Source organism: Opisthorchis viverrini (genome assembly GCF_000715545.1).
Source record: "Opisthorchis viverrini unplaced genomic scaffold opera_v5_201, whole genome shotgun sequence".
Classification (NCBI taxonomy): domain Eukaryota; kingdom Metazoa; phylum Platyhelminthes; class Trematoda; order Opisthorchiida; family Opisthorchiidae; genus Opisthorchis; species Opisthorchis viverrini.
The window spans coordinates 333,543-355,245 of NW_008751856.1; the positions used below are offsets into that span (position 1 = coordinate 333,543).

The 21,703-nt window shown below is 48.2% G+C and overlaps 1 protein-coding gene across 1 annotated transcript in view; it reads left to right on the plus strand.

The window, feature by feature from the left end:
• T265_08066 (hypothetical protein) overlaps nt 1-19,919 on the plus strand; it is a gene marked incomplete at both ends in the record, with an annotated part of 36,823 nt that extends 16,904 nt beyond the window's left edge. The window contains 2 exons of the mRNA XM_009173761.1: nt 6,235-6,819; nt 19,252-19,919. Of these exons, the coding sequence (XP_009172025.1) occupies nt 6,235-6,819; nt 19,252-19,388 (722 nt within the window). The remainder of the gene's footprint in view (nt 1-6,234; nt 6,820-19,251) is intronic.
• Nucleotides 19,920-21,703: the final 1,784 nt, after the last annotated feature.

Here is a 21,703-nt window from a genome sequence, read left to right on the forward strand (position 1 = left end):
CTTTTGTTTGAGCCAAAGGCTTTGGTTGAGCACCCTAGCCGTCCTCTTGTGTAGTTGTGGGCGCCCTGGTAGTATCACATACCTCGTACAACCATGACATTCACAACTAACACTGTCTCATACCGCATCGATGTTGAACAATGATGTCATCCTGTCAATGATGATGTGTGGGAGCGCTTTCATCATATCATGGATGTGCACACAAAATTAACTTGTGACTACTGGCGCTCTACTCTGATCCAATGTTTCCTGTCAGTATGAATCCACTAAACCCATGCAACAATTTTTATTGGTATATTTTTAATGTACTACTCATAAGGTTGCTGAAAATCCGTCGACAGCCCACGACCGCTTTCGCCCTTCTACTTCGGACTCATCAGGTAGGCGCAGTCCCCGGGTTTCCGTCAACCTTATGTTCCACTTGAGACGAATTTAGCGAAATACACTCATTTGTAAACTAATTTGGTTTTTCGAGAGACTCACCTGGAACCCAGCTGAATCTCTCGTTTGTGACTGCGCCTACCTGATGAGCCCCAAAAAGGGCGAAACCGGTCGTGCGCTGTCGACCGTCAGCAACCTTATGTGTAGTACATTACAAATATACGTGTATCGCGATATTTCAAATATCGTAGCGACTGAAGCATGAAGCGGCCTGGTGCAGCACATTCAGTTGCCTGAGAACATCATCAAAAAACGAGAGATTCAGCTGGATTCAAGGTGAGTCTGTCGAAAAAACCAAATTAGTTTGCAGATGAGTGTATACTCGCTAATTTTTATAGGTGTTTTTGAACACCACGAGACGTACCCAAATGCTGTTCGAAATAATGATGAAACCGCGGTACTTCTGTTGTTTCTTCCCCTTGACTCGTCCCTATCTTGCCAGTTCGTCAACATGGCGAGCAGTGTTCACCACAGCAATATTGGTGCCCAAGCACAGATGATACAATACACGTAGGTCAACCAACCGACACAAGCAGAATGCCTTTGGCTAGGAGCCGCTCACTACCGGATCACGTAACATGAGGTTGAGATGGCACGCACGAACTTACTGACCGGAAGGTCCGTGGTTCGAACCCGACCCCGGCATGCCGGCCATTGAAGGTCCGTGGTTCGAACCCGACCCCGGCATGCCTGTCTGGGTTTAGATAACCCAGCTGTATCTCTTCCGTCGTGCTTCTTTCAGCCAGCATGACAGCCAGGAACCGAAAGGGTGCCTTGTCATTGATCGTCAACTTGAACGATGTGGTTGGGGAGTACTGACGTTGTACAAACTGTAAATAATCCAACTAGGGTTGCGGTTTCGAGTCTCCCCGAGGATTCTTGTGATCCGTTCTAGTGACGACTGTGAGCAAGTATGTGGCCGGTGAACCGTACTTTTCGGTTGGTCTCATGTGCCGGACGAAATATCGACTTGCATGTTTTGAGCTGGTTGCTCTTGATGGTTGGATATTGTTCACATTCACATCACTGTCGTCTGAACAGTCGTCCTCCCGTTCTGGCGTAATTATTGCGGTGAGTCCACACCAAAAAGGGGAAGCACTGGACTCGAGTTTCGCTCTTATTCGAGCTCATCAGCAGTGCATATCCAATGGCCGTGCCGGGATTCAAACCCCGGACACATGGCATGCGAGGCGAGCGTGTTACCACTACTCCACCGACGCACGTTGGATGCATCTGAATTCTCACGTCTAAACGAGTGAACGTGTTCACGCTTGAGCGATCTGGTTGGTTAGATATTGCTCAATCAGAAATGACTTCCCAGAAACATATGATCTATTGTGGTTCACAACAGAGTGTCTCCTTCCGACATCGGATAGAATTCCTGCCTGATTGTTTCACCTCAATGTACTTCAAAATTATTTCCCACCATTTTTATCGTGAAGAATAAAAAAGTACACCGCCCTCAAAAATACATTCGTCCACATTGACACTCAAACATCAATTGGCTCTCATCATATCGACTGTTTGGATTGGCCCCTGGAGATTTTTTGTGTGTAATGAACCTGTTCGTGACCTCTGGGGGCGACAGTTCTCTGTGTTTCAACAAGACAAGGATGCAATCAGTGAGGCAACCTAAAGGCTATGCTTGTGGGCTGATAAGCCAAGAAGCACCGTGCAGCTATTTGGAGATCGTTAGGGAGATTAGAACCCGCAACCCTTTGTACCAGAGTTCGAGCACTGCCATTTGCTATTGGGCTGAGGAGGTAAATGAGTAGTGTTTTCAAGACGACGAGATGCGACAATGGAAACTCAAAAACATTTCGCAAGGTTCAAGCTCATTTGCAAATCAATCTGGTTTTCACGAGAGACTCAACCGAATCTCTCGAAACCGTTCGTGTGCTGTCGAAGAGTTTTCAGCAACCTTGTGAGTAGCTTCCTTTATAATCGATTTGCACCTCCAAATACCAACCAGGAAGTTCACTTTTGGATAACTCTTGAAGTGACCAACTTGTAGTAATCTCTCTTCAGAGGGATGATGGAGAAAGTGAACTGGACAAGCATAGTTTTATCTTCCTCGCCCACACACACGATGCCAAGGCACGCACGATGTTTCAAAAACGGTCCACACTTCGGTCCTTCCGCTAATATTTGTGTTGGAAGCGTGTGCGTTCCATTATCAGACTTTTTGCACTGGAGACATAAATCTGGTCAAATTGGTGCTGCGGCAGTTTGCTCCTCTTTGTAAGACAGTAAAAAAGGACAAAAATAACTTTTGTATACTTGTACGAATCCTTCTTTACAGTAAAACTGGGGACTCCAGTGCACCTGATAGCTAACAGGAAGGATCATTTGTTACGATTCGTCATCTTTTTTGCGGTTTCGGTCCGCACATACTTGCGGTTAGGCATGGGGACTCGGACAAGCTTTTTTTTTTACCAAATTGCAACTTACAACATGATACCATTCTACACTGCATGATGAAGAATCTCGTCAACTGTGATTTAGACATTACGCATAGTGTGTTCACCAGCCCTCAGGCTCTCTAGACTCACTTGATGATAAAGCGTGCCACTGATCTAACCTCAAACCTAATTCAACCAGGGAGACCTAAACCCTTGTAGTGACGCAGGCTATGCATCAGTAATGAGCTCGCGATAACTCGGTGAGAAATTGCTGGTTCGTTCGAACCCGATCCCGGTATCTCGACTGCTCCTGTCTAGGCGTGGAAGTGTCTCAATCCGTGTGACTCCTTTGGGTGGTATGGCAGCTAAGTACCAACTGGCTGTCAGAGCTGAACACCTGACTCACTTGGAGAGCAGTGGGCTCTAATTTGCAACGGACCCCTGTCTGGGGTCGGCACTTGTGAGAACGACTGCACTGGTTTTCATAAAGGAAACTACTCACAATATTGCTGAAAACTCTTCGACAGCCCACAAACGGTTTCGAGAGATTCAGTTGAGTCCCTCGTGAAAACCAAATTGATTTGCAAGGGAGTGTATTTCCCGAAGACAGTCCAATTTGGGTACAAGTAGAACGATAGGGTTGACCGAAACTCGGGACTGCGCCTACCTGATGAGCTCCAAGAAGGGCGAAACNTTGTAGATTATCGTAAACGAGAGATTCAATTGAGTCTCTCGTGAAAACCAGATTGATTTGCAAATGAGTGTATCTCTCGATTGCACTGGTTCCTTCATACCCGCTGCAGGGGATCGTGATCAGCGGACAGTTGTCTAAGGTTGTTTTCTTACTCTTTTAATCGCTTCTAGACACCACTGAACTAGTTTTCATGTTTCACACCCTTGTTTGGACAACCGTCCCTCCTGGCGTGGTTATTCTGGTGAGTCCATCCTAAAGGGGGAAGCACTGGACTCGAGTTTCGCTCCTAGTAGAGCTTATCAGTGGAGCATATCCGTACCTGAGTTCGAATTCCGGACATCTGATATGCGAGATAAGCACTGGTCCAACAGCGCATACTGAACCTTATTTTCATGACATTGTTGGTAGTGCGAGGAGATTTGGGATTTTTGTGGAGATTTCGTCCTGTAAGTGAAGCCAATCTATGCCGAAAAGCCGAGAAGCATTGTGTATACGGCTGTTTCATCCGAAGGGTCTCGAACCCGCGACCTCCCGGCTAGTAGTTTGAATAATTAACCGTTCGGCTACGAGTGGCTGATCAGCAATGTGATTAATTCGCACCCAGACATGATATAGTGCCCTTTGTCGGTGCAGTGATCAAGTCCGGGTCGATTCGCTTCGTTCTTGTCGTGGATTTTCCCTCACCATTTGTGCGAACCTACGCGACTCTCTCACTGTCCAAAGTTGCGCATCGCACTGGGGGGAACGATCACTGACAAGGATTGTTTGGGTGAACAGAGCTTATTAAAAACGAAACCATTTTTAACCTGCATTTGTTCACTGATTCCCACCATCTGGGACGTCTAAAATTAGACCAATGCAGATGCAAGTATCCACTTCATAAAGTGCTGTTGAGTGAATCCCATTGCTGCACGTGCTGAAGTTGTTTTATTTATGTACTGAGTTGAACCACCAAGAAAACTGTTTCCAGTCTACGCAGATAACAGACTGTTTGTAATGCACTACTCATGAGGTTGGTGAAAATTCGTCGACAGCCCGCGACCGGTTTCACTCTTCTTGGGGCTTGGGGGCGAGATGGCGCAGGTGGTTAGAGCGCGGCGTTACTGACCGGAAGGTCCGTGGTTCGAACCCGGCCTCTGCCTCTCGACTTCCCCTGTCTAGGCCTGGGCAACCTGGCAGTATCCCAGCCCTCGTGCAACCTTCGTGTGGCAGCTAGTCACCGAAAGGTTGCTACAGCTGAACGATTTCTTGGGGATCATCAGGTTGGGGCGCAATCCCCGAGTTTCCGTAAACATCATGTTCTACTTGAAACCAAATACACTCATTTGCAAACTAATTTGGTTTTGCGGATATACATGTATCGCGATATCTCGAATATCGTAGCGACTGAAACATGAGGCGGCCTGGTGCAGCACATTCGGTTGCCTGAGAACATCATAAACGAGAGATTCGGGTGCGTCTCTCGAAAAACCAAATTAGTTTGCAAATGAGTCTATTTCGCTAACTGGCAATGTTTGTATAATTGCGGGAATGAAGAGTGCAACATAGCATATGTCACACCCTACGCGAGGACAACTTGAATGGCGGGAGATCGAAAGGGTCGCATTGTTGAAGTTTCCCACACAGAACTTTGTGTCACGCGTAGGTTTAACAATCCCGAATCGCAAAAAGGTTCGAAAATCACAAAAAGGCAAACAAAGTTATATAACAAACTCAAATTGTCCACGTTCTTGGCGTCAACACGTGCGCAAGTCTGCCACTGGCTGGCAGTGTCCGAACGGTGTGCAGAGTGTTGTCTCGGTGGGTCGTCCCTTCCGAGGGCAATCGCGTGATTCTGATTGGCGTTACGATTAAACGGAGCTCATGACACAACAAGTCAGGTTAGCGAATATACACTCGCTTGCAAACTAACTTGGCTTTTCGAGAGACTCACCTGGAACCCAGCTGAATCTCTCGTTTATGATGTTCTCAGGCAACTGAATGTGCTGCACCAGGCCGCCTCCTGTTTCAGTCGCTTTGATATTCGAGATATCGCGATACATGTATATCTTTGTCATGTACTACTCATAAGGTTGCTGAAAACTCCTCGGGGAGTTCTCAATCCGGTTAGGTTCAATAAAGGGGGCACGAACACACATGAATAAGAGGGTCAGTTGCGCACATTCACACACACCTTGTCGAGCGGCCTTTCAGGCAAGGTGAGTGACGCGGGTGCATGTGAGCAAAACATATGTGGCAATCAAAAGTACATGGACAGAGTGAGCAAATGAATGGGGGGGTTATCGTGATGTCAGTTGAGATTCGATACACATTTCAATAGATTGCCTTATGATTCCTAATCTGCTCGAGCTAGCACGAGTGTACTTACTGACCGAAAGGTCCGCGGTTCGAACCCAACCGCGGCATCTCAACTGCTCCCGTTTGGATTAGGGGAACTTGGCACTATATCAGCCCTGACAGCATAGCAGCTGGACCCCAAGAGTGTGCTACAGCTGAACAGTTGATCGACTGATTCACCAATTAGAGTAACTAACGATTGGTTGTAATTCACCAGGCATCTTATCAGGTAGCTCTTTTTCGATCGTGCTGGGTTCCACTGAAGCAAAACGGATTGAAGTTTGTGCAAAGGATAAGTCTCTCTGAGCCTTGTTTGATAAAACTAAATGTTTTTTTGTAATTCTCTCTCCCCGCTTCCAGGTGCTGTCGAAGGCCTCCAAAGGACAGACAGTCTTCTGAAGCGTTCCAATATTCTGGGTGCTGATGAGTCCAAAAGTCCTGCCCAACGCATTCTTCTCCCATTTCCGGATTCAGACTTCGATTTCACCAAAGATGATTCGACCTTGCTGGCTGGGAGTTCTGGCACTCCTTCACGAAGTCAGTCACTTGCGAGCCGGCTGAGAACTTCACGTCTTCTTGGCTCCGGAGCCCTGCTGCGACCCGGAAAGCGAAATACCGAAGAGTCCCACGGAAGCAGTACAAACTCGTTGGCACTTTTGGGACCCTCTCGCCAGTTGGCCAGTGTTGTAGCCGGACTAAGCAGTCTCCCATCGGAATCTGGCACATCACCGATCAGCGCGGCGGCTCTTGCTTCGGCTATGGCAGTAGCTGGTGCTACTGGAAGCTGGCAACCTGGAACTCAAGAGTGCTTGGGATTAGATCCCACCTCACCCTTATCACCGCGACAACCCAAGTCTTCCGACGCGGAGAATAAGACGGCTAGTTTATCCGGTTCACATGATCCTCCGCTACGCTATGCGCCCCCAGCCGCTTGTGTGGCTGCAGGTAGGATTTTTCATAAACCCCTCTCTCTCCTTTGTTACGTTAGTTGCGCACTAGTCAGCTGTTGTTCTCGGCAAAGTGTTTTTTTTTAGGGTCAGCTCTTCGATGAATGATAGAGAGACCATGTGGTGCAGTAGCGGGATGTCAGAGGCCGATTAGACAACACATATCAGCCCATCAGTTTTATTTTGGAAGTGATCTATTGTAGTAACGGTATTTTTCTCCGCTTAGTTCTCGGTCTGAGCCTCCCAAGCTGGCGTTCACGTCAAAACAACCACCAAAGGTCCCAGAACGAAGTCAGGAGCACTTGTACAGCGCCTCTTATGTATATATATGGCGTAGATGGCAATAACTTTCTGTAAATTCTGACGCGTTCTGGATGCGCCATGGGCAACTGGCATTCGGCCAATGCTGGGTCATGATTGGCTGTTGGGTCCCGGCTTTCGACCAATCAGACTTCAGCTCGATACCGGATCGGCAAACGTCCCGAGTTCTTGGCCGATCTCGCGTGAGATGGACTTCTCGGCCGTTGCAGCACCTGAGTGTGAGCGGGATCCGTATGGAGTTCCGCCTAACATCTATGTGCTGAACTTCCTTATCAGTTTCACCTTTTCCAAGTACAATGGTACTTGAATCGGGGGGACTCAGGCTGACTCATAGTACAGTGAAACATGTTTAAAGCGTGGCCCACTACAATGGCCAGTAATCTAAATGTCTGCTGTGTATGCAGTTGGAAAAAGTTTCCGTTTCATGTCTCCCCTTCCCGTGAGCGGTGCCGTCAACAATTGATTGGCATCACTAGGCATCCGAGTTCCATCGAGTGGCCTATCGAGAAAGGCCACTTTTATGGTGTGGCGGTTCTCATCATCAAGTGATTTCAAGTACCTCCCTGTTCTTTGAGAAAACGATGGAGAATCCTTACAGTCAGGTTGTCATGGTTGTACGAGGGCTGGGATACTGCCAGGGCGCCCATACCTGAACAGGAGGACGATTAAGGTCCTCAACCAAAGCCTTTGACTCAAAAGCCTAACCGCAAGGCAGCGGTGCTTGGCGGGAAATGCGAGTAGACTGCCATTTCTACGGAACAAGTCATCACATGTTCTAACCCCCAACCTGAAGAGCCAGGAGAGAGACCTCAAACCATTGCCTGGTATGATATGAGAGACTCTGAGTGTCACGGAGACACTTCCCAGTATAGCTCAATGGATCGCCGAGGTGCTCAAACAGTCACACCACGGTAAGGTCCAATCTCTTCTCGACAGTCAGGAGGCAAACTGAGACTGATGTGTTTTGATGAAGGCGCACAGCTGTAGCTCAAATCGAATGAACTGCCGCTAGCTGTGTGAACTGCCCGTTTGTAAAATCCTCTTTTTCCTTCAGCCAAGTTACTACATAAACGGTGTCAGTGTTGAAATACTTAGGCAACGTTTGACCATCCAGTTCAACTTGTAGCAATATCGATTTCCGGACTAATCATCCCCACGCGTACTGGTGTTCGAACGATGAGGACACATGTCACTATGGTTAAATCGACCTTGCAAAGTACATAATCACAGCAGGGTGGCTGCGTGTGACGCGAGATATCCTGTATTCGTGTCTACTTCCTTGTTGGATCGATAGGGGTTAACCTCGGCTTGGTTGGAAGCATGTCTATTGGACGCCGTACCTCCATCATCGACAGCAATATACCGGTAGTTCCTCATGTGACCACTAGGAACTAAAGCTCATATGAAGGGATACGATCAGGAACTGGATGGACACATCCGAGCACGATATCGGAATTTGAACCTCTCGTCAGTGGGGTTGACCAAACGTCCTTTGTGCACCTGACCCAACAAAACATAGTATATCACTATGGGGGGTCTGGCATGAAAGCCACTTGACTTGGTCTGGTACCAATCTAATAGCGCCGTACAAGGAGAGTTGTGGATTTCACAGATATCCACGCATCGTCGTCATCGTGATCACCAACGTGATACCACCGTTGAACAACACATGTGTACGATTTCCCGTGGACCCTGGCGACGGGATTCCTCGGTAGCTGTAGCACTCCTTCGGACCAGGCTGCCTCGAAAGAAGTACGAGGGCTGAGATACTGCCGGTTGCCCAAAGAGTTGTGGATTTCACAGATATCCACGCATCGTCGTCATCGTGATCACCAACGTGATACCACCGTTGAACAACACATGTGTACGATTTCCCGTGGACCCTGGCGACGGGATTCCTCGGTAGCTGTAGCACTCCTTCGGACCAGGCTGCCTCGAAAGAAGTACGAGGGCTGAGATACTGCCAGGTTGCCCAAGTCTAGGCAGGAGCAGTCGAGTTGCAGAGGTCGGTTTCGTGATCAACATGCGTATCCATAGCGGTTGAGCTTTGGCACCGTATGCTCTATCTCTCACAAACCGAATACTGTCGTCCTTCCGCCCACGGCAAATGCAGTATAGCTCATGGAGGAAGGAATTCAGTCCGCCGACACCGGCACCCGCTTCGATACTGGTTTAGGACTCGACCTTCCGTACTGTAGGACAGTACATTCTGGCGTTGTGTAGCACTTCTCGGAACCGATGGTTCGATGAACCCAGTTATTCAACGTACCATACCTTCCCGTATAAGAAACAGCCCCTTCGATCGGGAACGGTGTTTCTTCCTCCTTGGTGGTACCGGGCTGTAGTTCTGATTGCATCTTGCAGTTAAGAAAAAAATAGTATAAACGAGGGATTCGTGCGAATTTTAGTCAACACTAGCTTAATTTGCAAACGATTCTATTTCACCAATGTCGGTTGTCCTCCCCGAGGGTTTTTTGGGCTCAGGCTCTGTTCTTTCCCCGTTTCACTCTAGCGTTTCTTCCCCGTGGTCACATGACAACTAGGCGCCAGTGTTTCTACTGCTAGGCCATTGAATTCAGACTAGTTTCCTGTCACTCATCTGGTCGGTCTACTATTCAGGGTTGTTACAACAAAACCTGTGGTTTGTACAAACTACCAGTCAGACCAGGTGACTGTTGATAACTGATGAATCAACCCCAGTTTCTCGTTCCATCTACCTTGTTTCCCGACGAACCGATCCGAAAACAGATACCCACTCCCATCTAAGCACCGTGATATTCTTTTCATAGAATATATCCAGTCTGCTTTCGGATTTCCCCCTCTAAAGCTACGTCAATCTGTGCTGGAATCCTAAAGACATATTGCACTGCTGATCACTCCTTATTGGGACTCATTAGCAATACGTATTCGAATGGCAATCACCGTGGACGGAAGTTGAGCACTGCTGAACAGGGATGTTCAGTTGAAACACCGCTCCACTCGTCCGTGCAGTTTACGCGCCTTGACCCGATGTTGACTGGCCGTTCCAGTGGTTAGAGCGCGAATTTACTGACCGGAAGGTCCGTGATTCGAACCCGACCTCTGCCGCATCTCGACTTCTCCTTTCAAGGCTTGGGCAACCTGGCAAAATCCCAGCCCTCTTACAACCTTCGGGTGGCATGGCAGCTAGGTACCTCAAGGTTGCTGCAGCTGAACGATGGCCCTCCCATGGGAGCTTCGAAAAAGCTCACACTACTTGAAAAAAACTAAGTGATCTGACTGGCTAGGAAAACACTCCTGAAGTCATTTGGACATTCCCCTGTGAGGTTTCTGCTTCAGAAGCTGTGGAGTAACTGTTGTCAAACCGTCTTCACATGCAACTGCTCCTAGCTGATTAACGAGGCTCCTGCACGCTACTGTCCGGCATGAATTCATTCCGTCTTTCGGAGTGAAATCTCCATGTTGGAATTTCTGAGTACGGACAGAAGATCGAACCCCTCCGATGGTACTACTCTTCACCCGTATCCAGTTATCCATTGAGTAGGAATTTCGGGTGAATCACGGTACAGCTGCCTTACTCTTTCTGGGAACCATCAGCAGCGCGCATCTCACGAGCTCGGGTTCGAACCCAGGACTCACTTGTAGAGGAGCGGACTTAGTACAGTCGAACTAAGCGTTGTTGAGCCTCAGTATACGTGTACAATCTATGGCTCGGATGCTTCTCCGTCTGACTTCACCCGTTTACGACTACTTGTTTATTTTGAAAAACGCCACTGTACAAACTAAACGTTCTCGATCAACTTTCAGCGCACGAGAATAGTCGAATTTCACACGCACTGTGGAGATTTTTTGTCCATATGTTCTGTGACATTTCCGCCATCTTAACTCGTTAACTGGTGCAAATGAGGCTAGTTGATGAGGTGCTGTGCGTTCAGCCTTGCTTTTTTGCGTTTTTTTAACAACTTTTTAACGATTATAAGCGGATTACAAGCAGGTGTATCTACCTACCTGTTCACTTTAACCGTGCATATAGCCTAATGAGGACGGGACGAATGTGGTGCCCGACTAACCTTTCGAATGTGCTGCTCATTTTGTTGGAATGTTGGTGATGGGGCTGTTGTTTTAATCCTCGGAGATACTATTTCGGGATTTCTAGAATTTATGTTCACATTAAACCAACCTCAAGCGCTCACCTGTTCAGATTCGCGTGCTTCCATCTTGCACCCCATCTCACGTGCCAGACCTTTGGGGATTCGAATCTCAGCAAAACCGAAGAGCAGCTTCATTCGCCAATTTGTTGCGGATCAGTGCGAATAATTGCTTCAGGGCGTGGGGGGGTCCAGGAGCAGGACTGTTCGAAAGAACGATGTGATAACGAATCACCGTCGTGTTCCGAAACAGCAGGATGGCAAAACGGATCTACCCAGGCAGTAACTAAGTACACCACTTGGACAGTGAGCGCTTCATTGGGTAGGTTTACTTCCCAAGGAGAGAGCTTCGTCAAATCTCTGTGGCATAACGAAGGCGAGTCAACCGACCGATTCGGATGTCGAAAACGCACTTTTTCCTGCGTCTAATAGTGCCCGATGTTCCCGGGGATTTCGTACAGCCACTCATTTGGAGACCTACTGCCTCAATCATTAAGCCAATGATTCTTGCAAACGATTACTTTTCTTTTCAACGTGTTGAAAGCTCACTGAACCATAAACAACTCAAAATTTCCGGGGGGGGGGGTTCTAAAATAACATTCGGTGCCCAGATGCCATGTCACGCGAATGAAGCACAAGGGCTGAGAGAATAGGTTGCCCAAGCCTGTTCAGGGGCAGTCGAGATGCAGAAACTGGACTTTCCGGTCAGTAACTCTGCTCCCTAACTCTAATGAGCTATCCCCAGTTCCTGTTGTTTATACGATCTTGGTTTGCACCTTTTGTGGTATCGTTCTTCACCCGATTATCCTCGGATTTCATCAGTCCAGTCGCTTGTTATGAAAGCCTCGAATTTAGTCACACACCCCCCATGATGGGTCGTACTATTTGCAGTTTCAAATAGCATTTTTGTTTTCGTCCACCTTTGGACAGATAGCATCACGAACGAATCTGTCTGTCGGCACGGAGCTTCACAGGAGATTTCCGCACACGCTCGGTACTGACTGCACAAACACGATCAAAATTACGCTAAAAATAGGAGGAGAAATACACTCATTTGCAAATCAATTTGGTTCTCACGAGAGACTCAACGGAATCTCTTGTTTGTGACGTTGTTCTACAACAGATTTGCAAATGAGTGTATTTCTCGAAAAACAGTGCAATTTGGTTTCAAGTAGGGCATGGAAACTCGGAGAGTGCGCCTACCTGATGAGCCCAAAGTGGAAGGGCGAAACCGGTCGTCGGCTGTCGAAGAGTTTTCAGCAACCTTGTGAGTAGTTTCCTTCGTGAAAAGTTCTGCCTCAGTTGTTTCACAGGACTCTGATTGAACGTGTTGCAAAGTGGATGACCTCATTAAAGATGGTGGCAAGATGACACGTTGGTGTTCCGAGTCCCCCCCCCCAGGGGGGCCCTTTCTTTCATAATTGAACTTTTCACTTCAATCATACTTTTATGTTCTACGACCGATCTCGTCACATCGTCAACCGTGTCCTCCGTAGGGGCCCGCCAGTCAAAGTAATTCACTAACCATAGTATCGTCTACAAACAGCCATCTTCCGTCAAACACGGATAAACAACCGACGAGCGAAGCGGCAAAATCTTCTGGGTGAGGATCGATTGTCCACACACTCGTCTGTCTCACCTACGCCAAGTTTGTCTCCGTTAAACGCCGTTGAACTCCCAATCTTGGACCCCTAACACTTCGTGGAGGTGGTGTTGTCGAACTTCGAGCGTCAACGTCTACAACCAGTGGAACTTTGAGTCTACGGCGGTTCGGCTGCGACAAGCTTTGCGAACGACACCAGGCCTCCGATATCGCGTATTCGTGAACCGACACCAACTGGCACGGGTCGTGTTACAGACTACCTGGCTAACGCCAGAGTCACTGAAACCCTACTCTCCCGGTTGGACGGTCTACCAGCTGGAAGCTCACATCAGGAACACACGGTAGAGCAGAAATCACGTGGTCAGTGCACGTCCCTCACCTACACCATATCATCTTCATCGTCTGAACCCTCACCCTTGTCAGCCCAATCGCCAATGATCTCGCCATTGTGCATTCCCAATGCTTCTGTCAACCCGACACGATTGGTTGGAGACATTGTCAGACGTGGTCCAGTCGCACTCTCAATGGCGCTCAAGCATCCAAGCTTTTGCCATCAATGCATAGCTCCCATACCAATCCCACCACTTAACAGTCCACTGACAGTGCTGTATTTACGCATCAGTCATACCAGCTCCCGCTTTTAATGCGCAGCCATCTACCCCACCTCCCCGAATCATCGGTGAACTGAACTGTGGCATCTACAGCCACTGTACGCGGTTATCACAGCTGACAACGATGGTGATGATGGTGGTCACAAAACCTTCATCTCAGCCACCGTCAGCTGTTCCCTGTCGGGCACTCGAGTTGGCTAGCAACATAGCTTCGTTTTGGGGCTCCACCAAATGTACTTTGATTTTGGTGAATGGAAGCGGTTTCATCGATCGGCTCGAGAGTTCAGAAGCACTGTACAGCTGTTTCATCCTTATGTACAACCATTATCCTTGCGCAACTCAAGAAACTACAGTAGATGTGTCTCTAACCCACGATCTATCACTTGGTAGTTTGAACACTTAATTGTTCGGCCACGAGCGACTAATCAGAAGTGTGGTTAGCTGACGCTCGAAGAGGATATGGCGCCACTCATTTTTCTATCACAGAAACCACATCAGCTGGTCACTTATTGATTATTGTCTGCACACCGCCGGTCGTAACCCCATGCTTGGGTGTTCAGACTACTAGCCGGGAGGTCGCGGACTCGAGACTCACTTGTCCGCCTTCCGGAATCGGTTGGCTTCACTCACAGAACGAAAGCTCAATTGAAAACATCTTGATTTGCTCACCTGGTGACTGGCTAACAACCTGACTACTCTTCACTGACCATTACAAATCTCCAAAGAGTATGATTAGGTCATGAGTACAGGCTTAGTACTAACCTATTTGTGCACCCACCACCCTGTCAGTGTGCGTTCTTTCTTTCTCCTACAGAAATTCCAGGAACTTACACCCCATTGAGTCAGCCCCGCCGCTCCGATGCCTCAAACTTGGGCCTCTTTCGCCTGTTTCGTCACAAGAAAAAACGATTTCGCTCAGTCGGTAAGCGTTGTTTTTGCCTGGTTCTGGTTCATTTTCCCATCGTTCCTATGACTACCAGTCACCATCTTCATTAGGGTTTTTCCACCGACCTTTGGGACTGCCAGATACTGTCTTTTCTTGTTAGAAGAATCTACGGAGCTACGGTCGTAGGTGTATGACCCACCATGCATAGCTGCTCTACTCCAAATGACACCCGCTTCTATGCGAAATTCCGCTTCGCCAGAGACTAGTATTCGATCGTAATCCGCTTTTAAACTGCGCCCGCAACCCCTGGCTCTGAGGCTTCATCGTTCAGCTGCAACACCCTGTCGGTGCCTGGCTGTCAAGCCACCCGAAGGGAGCACGGGGACTGAGATACTGCCCAAGCCTAGACAGGACCAGTCGAGATGCTGGGTTCGAAGCATGAACGTTCCGGACAGTAAGTCCGCTCCTAAACCACTGAGCCATCTCGTGATTTGTGATGAATCCGTGCCAAACAGCTTTGCGTAGTTTCGTTTCAGTTTCTCTTTCTACCCTTGGATTTCCTCATCCTAGGATGCCCTTGCATACACTAGGTGACGTCCGAACGTCTACGGTAAAGTTGCTAGTAGTCCGCGGGATTTTTAGTGCGCGTTTTGGAAAACTAACATCAGGAACGGGGATTTTGTCCCTCAGAAACCCACAAAACGGAACCCAAGGTCGACTCGGCTTCAATTTCGGTTGCCTCACTTGGTCCCGTTTCATCGCAGGCCCCAACCAACCGAATTCGCGCCCTGTTCGTTTCTCGTCTCATCATAGGGAAGGATGATCCTATTCTCACCCGCACTTATTTCAGATGAAGAGGATAGAGGTGGAAATGGGAAAGCTGAGCTGATATTTTGTTCGACTAGCCCCCCCCCCCCGGGCAGCGAAGTGGACCCAACTGGTTCCTCCCGATCATTCGCCGTGACACCGAGCACTCTCCACAATCGTGAAAAAGCGAAAATGGAATATTCCGTTTTTAGGCCGCCTTTTTCCAAAATATCACATGATCCGGTGAATAAAAGCCCCGGAAAGTCGGTTTCTGTCCAAACCAAGCCGAAAGACCATCGGTTTAACCATTTTTCAACACATTTGTCCAAAATGCGTGCCATGCTACCATTTAGAAGCTAAAAGAGGTCACACATACACACAAAAATGAATGAATTCAATGATCGATCCCCACTCCACGTTTCTGTTTAGTCTTTTTGAAGTAATGTTGGAAAGGGCTGAAGTAATTTCCTCGCAGTAAACTCTCCCAATCCAAGTGTATGTGTGTTTGTTTTTATTAGCCTGATTTCAATTCATCCTTCATCAAAAAGAGTCATTAATATTTCATTATATCATTATATCATTAATGTTTTCACCGCAGGTCTACTCCTCATGAACCTGACTTTCCGATCAGGAGTTCTAGGCAGAAAGATGAGTGGCATGTTCGAAAAAACTCATTTGGGGAGATTTTGGAAAACTTTACGTACCTCGGTAGTTGTATTAGCTCTGATGGAAGTGTGTCTGATGAAGTCAGTGCAAGAATCTCAAAGGCTCGAATCACGTTTGCTAATTTGCGTCACTTGTAGCGTCGAAAAGGCATTTCACTGGATCTTAAAAATCGTGTGTACCAGGATACAGTAAGGGCTGTGTTATTGTATGGGTGCGAGACATGGCCTCTGCGGACAGATGATGTGAGGCGTCTTCAGGTTTTCAACCACCGATGCCTCAGAAGCGCGGCGTCAGCGTGTTAGTAACGAGGTGATTAAAAAACGGATAGTTGGTTGTTCTGCAGGCATCCCAATCCGAGAAAACATCCAGCATCATCGACTGCGATGGCTCGGTCATGTGCTACGCATGCCGAAACACCGTTCAACGAGACGAGTGTTGTTCGCCGTGCCTCAGAATGGTGCAAAGCGCGAGGTGGACAGCGTGTGACTTGACAGAAAGGCGTGAAAGAGATCACGAAGAGTTTGGGTGTTGTTGGTGTTGCAGGCCTCCTAGGATGGGGTCCTTGTGATCCCATCTGTGCTTGGCTGGAGACGTTGCAAGAAATGGCGGCTAATCGATGTCAGTGGCGTTCGTGTTGTCAGTTTCTCTCCAGATTGTCTGATTGAGCGGTTGGAGGTGTAGGCACCTCAGAATGCTTGACATAGGCCAGCACTAGGTCCCCTCCCTCACCCAGTCTTTTTCTTTTCTCTTCTCTGTAGGGTTTTTAATACGGCAGTGAAGCATCAGTGCCAACACTGATGTTGCTGTCTTTGATGATGATGATGATGATGATTTGGGGAGAAGTGGATTGAAAAATACACGGGAATAATAAAATCCGGAGGGGGGGGGGAATCCATTCTGGTCCTTTTTTGGACAAAGTTTTTAGCCAACTGTCCCGTTCGTTTGGCCTCAGAACCTCCCTGAAACCGTTTTGTCTCCATGGTAGGGCAAACATCTACTCGAGTTATTTGTGGGCCGTGTCACGTCTCGTCGGCTTTCAGATAGCTGAGGATCTGAGTTGGTCGGCCTGACGCTTGACATTGTTGACTTGCGAGATATAACTCATTGCGTCCTCTGTTCGCCTTCCCCCCTCTTCTCTACTCATGTTCGCAATTGTTATCATGATCTTCCTGAATGCATGCTTCAGAATCATGCTCAGCATTCACCTCTGTCAGTACACACACTCCTCCAACTCGGCTGGGAGTGAATCGAATCTTTCAGCCGTAGCACTCTGCTACCATGCCATCCAAAAGAAGCACGTTGGCTGGGAAACTGCCAGGTTGCCCAAGCCTAGACAGGGAAAGTCGAAAGGCAGAGCGGGTCGGGTTCGAACCACGGACCTTCCGGTCAGTAACGTCGCCCTCTAACCACTTGGTTCATCTGAGTGTGAATCAGACCCGGTCTGATGAAAGTGGACAATTTTATGAGAATCTATCGGGTTCAAACAGCCTCAGGTTTGACGCCGCTTACTGTGGACTGAATCTCTTGCCGTTCAAGGTCAATGACCAAATCGGTCTCCGGAAGAGGTGATACCGAAAACCCAGGTGTATGGAAATATCTCAATCGTGATGCTTTTATGTAATAAATCCTTGCTATAAGTGGTGTCTTCTTGACGTGTGGAATGAACAACAGTTACCTTTGAGTGAGACCTTGACTCATCGACTCCGTCAGCGAAACATTCAATATGGCCGGCATTTCCACCGGTATGTGGATGACAGAGTCCTCGTGGTTCTAACCCAACTAATCCAAAGATGTCAGACTGATCAACTTTCAGTCCCGATTGAGGGCCAGTTGTTCAGGACTGATTTAATGACTATTCCGGGATGACTGCGAAAAAAATTGTCCATTCAGGCGGAACGCCAAGAAGGTGTCAGGAGAAACTCGCCTACCCGAACAAAAGGTGAACTGTAATTCGTACCGTTCATTCCACGGCAAAAATGTGCGTGTTCCCCAACGTTTTCCCCCGGGTTCTATGCGTTCCGACTAATTTTTTTGAGGAAGGGTTAGGTTAACTATGTCGTCGTTTCGCGGGCTACACTGAAGGTGATATGAATGTCCTTGGTTCATTCTTTAATGATAGATTAAGTGTTTTCTGTCTTCATTTTTCTGTGATGAACAGTCTACGGGAGTGTTTCAGAACTGTGATAGAGCTTTTTTCGTTACTGGCCTTATGCTTTCTCCCCAAGATGATGTGACAGTGCTGTTGGTTTGATTTGTGCTCTCTTTCATCGATGCCTTTTCCGGGGCTCACCATATTCGATCGGGTTCGGTGCAAAACGCAGAGATGTAAATAGTTTAGCGCTTGAGGGGGTTGCTGAAAACTCTTCAGCAGCCCACGTCCGGCTTCGCCCTTTTTGGGGTTCATCAGGTAGGCGCACCGTCACCGAGTTTCCGCCAACTTTATGTTCTACTTGAACCCAAATTGGACTGTTTTCGAGAAATACACTCATTCGCGAATCAATTTGGTTTTCACGAGTGACTGCGCCTACCTGATGAACCCCAAGAGGGGCGGGACCGGTCGTGGGCTGCCAAAGAGTTTTCAGCAACCATGTGAGTAGTTTCTTTTATGAAAACATACCGCGATATCTCGAATATCGTGCTAACTGAATCATGAGGCAACCTGTGTGCAGCACGTTCACTTGTAGAATATCATAAACGAGCGATTCAGTTGAGTCTCTCGTGAAAACCGTTAGAGATCTGTTCGCACTCACGTGACCCTCAGGAAACACGACTGATCTATTGAACCAGAACCTCGTTAGGTAGCGGGTAGTTTCGAAATTGTTGCATCTCCGTTTTTCGTCCCCTATCCATCGACTTCAGTCTCGAGGGGCGATTTGAAGCCGGTTCCTCATTAGCAGCTTACATGGATAGATATCCCGACCACATGCTAGATTCAAGGAAACCGCGAATCTACATAGTCGATCACGGGTCTGTCAAACCGCGCCTATGTGGTGTGGGCTGCGTGGGTAGAGTGTGGGTAGTAATGTGTCGATTCCACTGGTCAGCTCTGTTCTGGTGATGGCCAAAGTGGTCAAGAGCGCGAATTTACTGACCGTAAGGTCCGTGGTTCGAACCCGACCTCTGCCTCTCGACTTCCCCTGTCTAGGCTTTGACAACCTGGCAGAGTATCCCAGCCCTCGTGCTTACTTCGGGTAGCATGGCAGTTAGGCAATGAAAGGGTGCCACAGCTGAACGATCTCTTCTGGAGCGGCTCACTGCTGCTTCTTCTCACAAAGGGCGAAACATACTACTCGTGAGGTTGCTGAAAACCCTTTTGCCCTTAGTCGACCTGGTTCAGCTTTTCGTGTCTCACTTTCGGATCCCCTTGATCCTCAGACTCATCCAAACCTTGTGTCTGCCTTTTTTCCAGGAGCAGAGAAGCTGCTATTTTTGGAAAGTACCGATTTGGAAGACTTGGATGCCTTATCCACCGAGGGCTATTACCGCATTGTCCAGGATTCAGACCCGAATGGCGGTTCGACACAACAACAACAACAGCACAAATAATAATTGCCGCTAAACTGTTTCTTTTTTCTGTTTCAAGCGAACCAGGGGAGTTGCTATTGCTCTAAATTATCCTTGTCGTTTCGGTCATCGCTCTGTTGGGTTGTGTGTACAATATGATTGCTGGACAGCGAGATTGTTTCGTCCACCCTAACCCACATGTAATCATTGACTTCCCTGGGGTGTATAGACTGCCGCCGCCGCTGCTGTTGCCCCTGCTTTACCGCCGTCGCCTTCTCGCTTTTTTATTCCTTGTCTCTGTTGTGTAGGTACTCAAAGGCTGTCAAATGTCCCACTCCCCAGGTCCGCATGTTTCAGACGAACGTTGCGCAGCTCCCCAATGTGTATGTACTCTTCGTTCATCCCTGACACTCCTTCCTTGGGAGCCGAATCCCAACAGCCTCCAATTCCCATTTTTGAGTGTCCGCCCCCCCCCACGCCTGCCAGATTTCATAAGCCTGCATGGTTCTAATTTTCGGCCCGAAACCTCTTTCGTCCCGGACACTGTGAGACGCCTTTGTTTCTTTCGATTCGTCGCTGTCCCCCAGCGGCACTTTCTGGCAACGTGCAAATAGATTCAATTGGTTGATCCACTCTCTTGTGTGCGTGTGTGTGTGTATCCACACTATCCGAAAAACAATGTACTCTCGCCGACTGTACACGTGATCGGCTAATTGCATCAAGGCCAACTGACAGTTATTGTGTCCACCAAGTGCACTTGGACCAGGGTGGACTTATCGATCGGTGGCACCCGCTTCTGTAGGGTGCAATCGTTTGGTTGTGGAAAGTGTGACCTTGTGGGACAAAACTAATCGGTGCATGCATTTTGTGTGGGGAATTGGTGAATTGTTCATTCCTCGTTTGAAATTGTGGACGTAGGGTAGCGTGAAATCTGACCAAGTTGCATTTCGCTGATCAGAACGAACACTATGACCCTGTGCATACCTTCAAAGCTCTCTATCGACCTTGAAAAAATCGGCCTTCAAAACAGCAAGGAGACGGGTTGCGGATGTGAACTTTCCACTTACCTTTACTCGCAAGCTCGGTGACGCAGGTTGAGTAGTGATCGTCATACCGCTTAGGTGTAGCTGTAGCACCTTTCGGGCGCCTAACTGCTATGCAACCAGAAGGAAGCACTAGGGCCGACATACTGCCAAGTTGCCCAAGCCTAGACAGGGGAAGTCGAGAGGCAGGGGTCGGGTTCGAACCACGGAGCTTCCGGTCAGTAAGTTCGTGCTTAGGTGTTTATTGTGTGATAGCCAATGAAACACTGTACAGCGGTCCCAATATCCATATATAGCCTGCTATTAAGGAACTGTACCTAGATCGAATCTACTGTGGGTAGCTTCTTGCAGAGAACTTCAACCCCACCCAGTTGTTCCTTCGTTCACCCAATGGAACACCATTGGGATCAGCTCGATTGATCGTTAGCGCACCACGAGTTTCGTCAATATTCAGGTAATCGGAGTGATGTTCCTGGTAGTTAGTTTGGTCCGATCGGTCAGGATCTGTCGGTTGCTGACCACGGGTTCTGGGCTCTCCAGGCAAACATAATATCCGAGCGTATATGCGAGGTTAAAGACTTATTTTCGAATGGAGACGTAGTGCTCAATTGGATTTCCCGCATTTGCGCTGATTTTTGATTGATTGTTCGGCGACAAGGCTGTCGGATTGTTCAGTCGGGCCTATTTACACGATTTCCGAGTTTCTCTTTGGACCATTATACTACTTAAATGACTGGTGAAAATCTACTGACGGCGTCTGTCGGTTCTCCCTAGTTGAGGCACACCAGTCCGGCTCGGATGACGGATTTCGATCAACTTTGAATCCTGATTTTCGTGTGGACCGCATTTTCGATCAACGTGTGCATATAAGCGAGGAACCTGAATTTCTGGGTGCCGTTTCCTTATTCACAGACCGGTTCGACTAGCAGACCTTGTGTCGAGGTGTGTACCAGCTAACCTTTGTCCACATTTCACTCGGGGGTTTCGGAGCAGAGTACATGCTCTCAAAGTGACTTGCGATGCCGAATGTTCCGACTACTACTCGATAATCTCAAATCCCGGGACACCCAGCAACGCCCATGTTTGTCTTGCTTCAATTACTTCATCACCCACATGCAGTGCATTGTTACCTATCGACCCGATCAAATCGTGTCTACGGAATCAGCCGTCTTCCGGCTGCACCGATCTCCGCGTTAGTCCTTTACCGAAGCGTACATCCTTGACCTAAACTTAGTAGCGGCGTGGGGCTAATCAATACGTCACGTGATAAGTTTATTGATTTAGTACTAAGCCGGTGGACTGCCAATCTGCAAA